Source organism: Corylus avellana, chromosome ca1, assembly GCF_901000735.1.
Source record: "Corylus avellana chromosome ca1, CavTom2PMs-1.0".
In the NCBI taxonomy this organism is placed as follows: Eukaryota; Viridiplantae; Streptophyta; class Magnoliopsida; order Fagales; family Betulaceae; genus Corylus; species Corylus avellana.
This window is the reverse complement of record NC_081541.1, coordinates 45,360,815-45,369,527: the sequence shown is the minus strand read 5'-3', so window position 1 is coordinate 45,369,527 and position 8,713 is coordinate 45,360,815. Positions and strand designations below refer to the sequence as shown.

Below are 8,713 nucleotides of genomic sequence, written 5' to 3'. Positions count from 1 at the left end.
ATTGCTTCCAGCTTATTTGATTTGAGAATGTTGAGGTGACGCAAGTTGACAAGGTTGCACAAATTTAAAGGCAATTTCTTTAGATAAGAACATTTCTCCAGAATCATTGTCTGCAAGTTGGTTAGAGTGGTTGTTGATTTAGGCAAACCTCTAATCTTAGTGTAAGAAAGGTCAAGGTACCGTAGATACTTCAAATCGCCAATCGAATCTGGTAACTCAACTATGCAGTACCCACTTAAAGAGAGCGCTCTTAAACATGGTAATTTCACCAGCAATTCATGAGAAACATTACGAGTCAAATAACGAGCCAAAAAATTGTGAGTCCAATCACCATTCCGAAGATGTGAAAGAGGGAGGAAGGTACGTAGAAATTTGAATTCAAAAAAAGGCTCAAACATTTTAGCAATATCGACATGGCCAATCAAGTAAGAAGAGTGTCGAACCTTTTCAGGGTTACCACCCCTAATTTTATCCTCCATCCTGAAGCATATATCTCCTGCAACCCTTTGGGCCAAATTGTTGATGAGGTCATGCATCACAAATCGTGGTTTCTCATATTGGAATCTATTTGTGCTTGATTGTTGGAAAAAGGACCTTGACAACAAATCTTTAAAATACTCGCTACCTAGATCTTCCATTTGCTTATCCCCTTCCGGTTGTTGAATTAGACATTCTGCCATCCACAACAGAACCAACTGCTGCTCTTCAAATTCATAGTCCTCTGGGAGTATTGAACAATACATAAAACACCTTTTCAAATGTGAAGGGAGATGGTGGTAGCTCAACATAAGAGCTGGAACAATTCCACTTCTTGCCTTTGGTATATCCCATATCTTGCTCTTAAGTACAGCTTTCCACTCATTACGTTCCTTCTTTTTAGTGCGCAAGAGGCCTCCGAGAGTCCTCGCTGCCAAAGGCAAGCCTTTACACCTTTCAACGATTTTTTCGCCAATATCTTGAAGGTCGGGATGTTCATTGAAGTTGCTTGCCCCCAATGCATTTTGAGCAAACACAGAGAAACAATCATCATTTGACAACACTTCCAAACGGTAGGGTTGAATGATAGTCACCGTTGATGAAACTCTTTCAATGCGAGTTGTGATGACAATCTTACTTCCCGGAGCCCCAACTAGAAAAGGAGCACGTAGAGTACTCCAATCATTATCATCATCATTCCAAAGATCATCCAGAACGACTAGAAACTTCTTGCCTTGCAGTTTTTTCTGAAGTGTTTCTTGCAGCAACCCGAGATCATTGTCGTCGTTCATCCCGTTTAGTGGTTGCAACAAATTTAGATCAGTGTCGCCACGGCCTGCACAGATGACGGACTTTAGAATTGCTTTTGTCACCCTAACATGATTAAAGTCTTGAGAAACACAAGCCCATGCTTTCAAATCAAAAGAGTTTTGTACTGCTTCATCATTATACACCAGCTGGGCAAGAGTTGTCTTTCCTATACCCCCCATACCAAGTATAGGAATCACAGAGACTTGAGCATCACTACAATATTTTTCACCCACCAACAATTCAAGTATAGCCTTTTTATCTTTGTCCCTGCCATAAACATGATGTTCAGGTTCAGTCAGTAAAGAAGTTGTTGCCCGTACTCATGTTTTCCCATGTGACCTCCCATCAGCAGTTTCCTTCAAATTCAGTTTATCTTTCTGTGTCACAATTCCATTGAATCGATCCGTAAGCTTCGTTATCTTTGACAGCAGCGTACTATCAATCTTATGAGTACTAGACGAAGCACCTACGATGTTGAGTTTGCGTAACTTACTTGGGCGAGCCTGATTTTCAGCAGCCGTGGATGCTTTAGTGGCAAGCTCATCTACTATGTCATCCACATCGTAAACCAAGTGTTTGAGATCATCCAGCCACTGCTTCACAGCCGTGTCAGAATATTGCTTCTCCTCCGCATCATCAAGCATGTTCTGAATATCTTGCAGCTTTTGTCTCCACTTGTCCAGGTTTGCTTGAATTCCCTTTTCCTCTCCGCCTATGAAGTCCCAAAACTTGGGAACCGCCAATCGATCATACAGCGACTCAAATAATTTAGTGAGAGCGAACTCTCCCACTTTGGAAAGAAAGAACTCTGTCATGGTTTTCTTGCTAGGAAGGAAGGAAGCAATGAAAGAGCAAACGATGCAAATTAAGAGATTGGAATCAATCTTGTGTGCATGAAAGCTCGGGCAGTACTCTCAAAACTTGTTATTGCTTTGAGGAAGTAGGGGCTGTTTGGGATCTTCTCAATTTTCATATTTTATTTTATTATATTATATTATCTCCCACTTTCACCAAACCAAAATGTCGACGTTGCGAAGAAGACTTCACCCAAATTAAGAATTAGTGTTCTTTGGAGGATGTAATTTGTACAATTACTTCTTACCAATAATAAATTTCAGTATGTTTTGTAGAAATTGGAATGATAAATAATATAAAGTTCCAAATTCTTTGATTAAAATGCAAGGAATGCTCTTATTTTGTATTTGTTAGATTATATGCAGTATTTGTTACACATGGATTATATATTTGTCTGTATTATTGGCTTGTATATATAGACCTCTTTTATACGGTATTTAATATGATTTAATATAATGTAAAGTTCACTTAATCCCTTCAAACTATCACCCCAATGATAATCTATCCCCTAAACTATCAATTACGACAATTTACTCCATAAATTACCAAAACAATGACAATGTATCACCCAATGCTAGCAAAATGACAAAATTACCACTATAGAATTTTCAGTAAGACAAAAATACTCTTAAAAATTTGAAAAAAAAAATTAAAATTTAGTATTTTTATTTTTATTTTAGTATGGGTAATTTCGTCATTTTTTAAAAAATTTGGGGTACATTGTCATTATAGTTTAGGAGGTAAATTGTCGTAATTGATAGTTTGGAGGAGTACATTGTCATTGAAATGGTAGTTTGAGGAGGTTAAATGGACTTTACCCTTTAATATACAACTCTATTATGAAACAATCTCCGCAATTTGATACAATTAATTAGCTTCTAATTAAGCTCATAATCATTGGATTTTATTATCATTCTCCAACGGCTAAACCCTCTGTTTGGCTTGTTCTTCCAATAATTTTCAATTTCAAAGCCATTTCATTTTCCTATTTTCTACTTTGTATGTATAGTGAAAAATTTAACTCTATTAGGAAAAAGTACAATTCTTTATTTTAGTTATTGTTTTGTCTATATGCACTCTAACATATTTTTTACTTGCTTTTAAATATTAATCTTCACTCTTTTTTAATTATATTCTATTTCTCATATTTTCATTTGAATATGAGACAGATGGAGGAAAACAATTTTTTATTTAAACACTGTGCTATACTAAATAACAAGAAGTTGTTATTCATTGTAACAACTTCTAGCTTATCTACTTGACTTGAAAAAAGAGAGCAATTTTAACTTATATTGACATTTGACCTAATTTGCTGGAAATGCTGTAACTAATATGTAACTAATTAACATATTTGAACATGCCATGCCACGCTAAGGTTACACAGACTATATATATATATGATAATCACATATTTTATTAAAATTGATATTGCTTTGAGGAAGTAGGGGCTGTTTGGGATCTTTCTCAATTTTCATGTTTTATTTTATTTTATTATATTATCACCCCACTTTCACCATACCAAAATGTCGACGTTGACGAAGAAGACTTCACCCAAATTAAGGATTAGTGTTCTTTGGAGGATGTGATTTGTATAATAAATAATAAATCTCGGTCTCCATTTGCCAATAATGAATGGTTCACAATCTTAAAATAACCAAGTTTTTGAGGATGTGTTTGGCTTCTTCTTCAACAATCTTAAAATAATGAATCGTTCTTATCATTCACTATTATTATTACTTTTTCCGGGCAATAGTTTAAGAGCGATGGCCGACAGCCGACGTGCCTACCACCATTTTAATTGGGTTGTTTATTCGGCAGATACAATAAATAAATAAAGAGCAAATTGGTGATTAGTATTCAATAGTTTTAAGACCAACTTGCTTATTACTTATTACTATCATATTATATTTGTTATAGATTATGATTTCACAACAACCCATGCACCCAAATGTGGGCTTTTACCAAGACTTGAGCCAAATTAATTAAGAAATAGTGTAGCAAATTACGAGTCTTCTTTTTTGAGATTGTATAGAGAAATAAAGCTTTTTAACTATATTTTGAAAGAAGCTTTTGAGAAAAAAAAATATTTTCAAGTTTTTTTCCCAACAGTGTGTTTGGCCTATTTTTGAGGCAAAAACTTAAAACTTTTTTTTATTTTATTATTTTATTTTATTTTATTATTTTATCAAACATACTCATTTTTGTTTTGTACAACTTTTGTGTACTAAACATATTTTTAAAATGTAATTTCAAATTAACTCTAAGAGTCGAGACATGTCTCTATTTGTCATTAAAGGATATATGCTTTGGGGTTAAGTTTTTAAGAATGGTAGTTAAGTGGTCTAAAATAAATTCCCATGAGATTGGGTCCTACTGATGCTTTAGTAGATCTGGGTGAGACTATTGTTGAATGGGTCTTGAGGGAGCACATGCGATTCTTCATCGTCTAAGCCCTTTATGAGCAATTCTCAACGAGTGTGTTTTAACTATGGTCACGCTTAGATAGAATAAATACAGTTGGTCACATCCTCCTACCCTTTTAATTATTTAATTTAAAAAAAAAAAAAAAAAAAAAGTGTTTAAAAAGGCAACAATGAAAAGCTCTCTCACTCTAGCATGCATGGTTTTCTTGGGAGGAAGAATGAATCAGAAAAGAATGGAAATGCTGAAGTGATTGGTTTCTTCTGTAAAAGCTTCAGAAATCGTTGTAAAAATTTCAAATTGGTAGATAAATAAATGCACATTAGTTCAGCTACTCATTGTAGCACACAAGATTACCCCATACATATTATTTATTACAGAGCTGCCGGCTGCCGAAGTAGACATTCCATAAAAATATTTTTGTTCTATATTTTTTATTGGTTTAGGTAGGGGCTGAATTGTCTTAATTTTAGTGTGTACATGTCATACTTCTACTATCTTAACACAATATCATTTATCTCATGAACACTCGAAATAATACTCTTTTTCTTTTTTTTTTTCCTTCAAATCAAACAGTTATATAGTAATTTATATCTTCTTCATTGCAAATATAGTTTGATATATTTGTCGCATCTCATCTAGCAAGTAGTATGATTGAACTCTACTGATAATAGACTTCTTTTTGTTTTTGGGTTAAGTAATTAATTAAGAGTCAATTAAGATGCTTGTAAATATTATAGTTAATCAATCAACTCTGGAATCTCTGATTCAGATTGAGTGAATAACATATCAATCGGAAGAAAACGAGTAGTACATTCACATGCAAGCATTTTTTTCAAATAACACTTGGGACGTTGCATTTTTTTCTCCCATGCACGCGTGCATTTTTGCTTTAAAGAAAAGAAAAGAAAAGAAGTTGATAATTTTTCTGTCTATTTGGTTGTTTAACTAGACTCGTATGGTTGATTTGTAGTAATAAAACCAATTACCCCTTTTTAACCTATGAATAAACCAAAAGATAAATAGATGAAAATGATGAGTTTGAACAATTTCTTTTTTATATATATATATATTACTGGGTTGAGGAGCTAGTGGCTGACCAGCCTACCAAGTACAACCTCTTGTGGTGGCTGACTAACTCGGCGACTGACACTTTCATGGGTGGTCTCCAGGCACCCCTTTAAGATTTTTTTTTTTTTTTGTTGAAAGCTTATCATTGGCTGCCAACAAGAAAATGGAAACAAGAGAACCAATTATACTTCAATTTCCTTGTGGACAAGGGTAACCTACAAATATATATTGGCATTAGTAGGCGACAAAGAAAAAGATGGGAGTTTTTTTGTTTCAAATGGACTGAAAAAGAGCCTCTTATTGTCTATATAAGGGCAAAATTGTCATTTTAATATAATGACAAAATTATCATTAAAATGACAATTTTACCCTTATATTAACAAGTACCGGCTCCTTTCAATCTATTTGAACTAAAAATGACCCAAATTCCATGGCCATTGGAAAATATTTGTAAATTTGGTGAGAAAATTTTGTCGAAAATTAATGATAATGAATGGTATAAGAACCAGGAATTTTCTTGAATTATTGAATGTCAAATGTCAGTAATGGATAACTGTAGGTAATCCAACTATAGCAGCCAATCGAGCACATTCAATGGTGCTCTATGAACAGAGCAAACTTTGACAGGGTGCTTTAAATAAAGTTTTATATAATATATTGTGTTAGAATATTTCTTGTGATTGAAGTGGGCATTTTACCATCTGCCATGTATTCTGTTAAAATTCGCCTACATAAGAAAGTTTGCTTAAGAGCTTATACACACATAGTTAAGATTATGCTTAATTAATCGATATGAAACAAATAGGATCTTAACATGATCATAATTTTATTTATCTATTTGTACCATTTATTTAATTATCTCTATAAGTATCTGCAAACAAACATGCAGTGGTAGTTCTTTTAATCTGAACAATATGATTCAAGAGGTTCGGGCAAATTTTGCTTTTAAAGTCAAGATGAATAATTGCGACTTTGCAAGCCGATTTAGGGTGCGTTTGACATTAGGATTTCATAAACAAAGAGTGTGATTTTAAATTAAATCGCAAAAAAATTGATTGTTTGAAATTGCCTTCTTAAAAAATTGCGATTTGCAAACACAGAAAACTTGTGCTTTCAAATTGGAAGTAAGGAGATGTTTTGTTTGAAAACGTATAATTTTAAAAGCTAAATTGCAATTTTAAAGGACAAATTACGATTTTGCCAAACGCATAACTACATTTTTTAAAATCACATTTTCAAATCGCACTTTTTGAAATCACAATCCCAAAAAAGAGAAACATTGCAATACTCAAGTATTATTGTGTCCATGCATCCGCCTTGTGCGACCGTGAAAAATGCCCGGCTTGTTTATGGTTCTTTTGGGACCATGAATGAAATCATTGCCTATTGTTTGGTCATTTTGAACTTGTCCATGTATCTGTCCTACATTTTCCATTTGGGCTCTGTTGTTGGGGTGCTTACCCGTTTATTGTTGTTTGATCCCCTGTAACTCGTTTTCTCTTATTTGATAATTTTTTATTTTTTATTTTTTTTATTATTATTTTTTTTAAATGAAGGTATTGTTGTGTCCATACATACATGCATCCTTTGGTTGCCGAGGAAGCAATTTAAAGAGAAAAAGAACAAAAAATGAGAAAAAAAAAAAAAAAAAGGTAACCCATACTGCAAAATAGAGTCCTTGTACATCTCTAAATATTAGAAAATAGAGATAAATTTCTTTTAAACTGGTTTGTAAGAAATTTTCTTTAATCTACTCTAATAAATAACAAGTATCATTTAATATTTTTAAATTTTTTAAAAATTCATGTTTGAGTTCCTCAAAACTTGTTATTGCTTTGAGGAAGTGGGGGCTGTTTGAGATCTTTCTCAATTTTCATATTTTATTTTATTTTATTATATTATCACTCACTTTCACCAAACTAAAATGTCAACGTTGACGAAGAAGGCTTCAGCCAAGTAATGTTCTTTGGAGGATGTGATTTGCACAATTACAATTTACTTCTTAACAAATAATAAATCTGAGTCTCCAACTGCCAAACCCATATGATCTGTTTGTCTTCTTCAACAATATTAACATAATGAATCGTTCTTATCATTCACTACTTTTTTTTTTTTTTTTTTCGGGCAATAGTTTAAGGGCGACGGCCTACATCCGACGTGCTTACCAACATTTTTTTGTAGTGTACCAAATATACTCATTTTTGTTTTGAACAACTTTTTATGTATTAAAAGTATTTTTTAAGCTCTTTAATGCAATTTTAAATTGGCTCTAAGAGTCCAGAAATATGTCTCTACCTGCATAAAAAGATATATGCTTTGGGGTTAAGACTTAAGTGTTTAGGACGCACTACTAGTGGCAATAGTTCAATAGTCTTAAATGAATTCCAATGAAGTTAGGTCTTACTGATACTATGGTAGGGCTAGGTCATGCTATTGTTTAATTAGTCTTGAAGGAGTGCATGCGATTCTTTATCGTCTAAGGCCACTTATGAGCAATTCCTAACGAATAGGTACTAACCATGGTCACATTCTTCTACCCTTTTAATTATTTAATTAAAAAATAAATAAAATGAAAAGCTCTCCCACTCTAGCATGCATGGTTTTCTTGGGAGGAAGAATGAATCAGAAAAAAATAGAAATGCTGAAGTGATTGGTTTCTTATGTGAAAGCTTTAGAAGTCGTCGTAAAAATTTCAAATTGGTAGATGAATAAAAGCACATTAGTTAAGCTACTCATTGTAGCACACAAGAATAAGAAGGCAGCAATGAAAAGATGGAGTTTTTTCGTTTCAAATGGATGGGAGTCTTGGGAGAAGAGTCGGTCCTTGTCTATATAAGAGCAAAATTGTCATTTTAATATAGGGTTAAATACTTCATACCCCTTTGGGGTTTCTTAACTTTATTTTTTTCTCCCTGAGGTTTCATTTTTATCACAGGAGGTCCCTGTGGTTTTGATAAGTGACCAAATTAGTCCATCCGTTAGTTGACCGTTAGGACTGACACGTGGACCAATCAGACGTCGACACATGGCACATATATTAATTTTTTCAATTTTTTTTTAATTAAATTTTTTTTTTAAA

At 33.2% G+C, this 8,713-nt stretch overlaps 1 protein-coding gene across 1 annotated transcript in view; it reads right to left on the bottom strand.

Annotated features, from left to right (window-relative positions):
* LOC132173447 (putative disease resistance RPP13-like protein 1) overlaps positions 1–2,102 on the bottom strand; it is a 3,250-nt gene extending 1,148 nt beyond the window's left edge. The window contains exons 1-2 of the mRNA XM_059584953.1: positions 1,627–2,102; positions 149–1,554 (exon numbers count right to left, since the gene is read on the bottom strand). Coding sequence (XP_059440936.1) covers positions 149–1,554; positions 1,627–2,102 — 1,882 coding nt within the window. The remainder of the gene's footprint in view (positions 1–148; positions 1,555–1,626) is intronic.
* Positions 2,103–8,713: the final 6,611 nt, after the last annotated feature.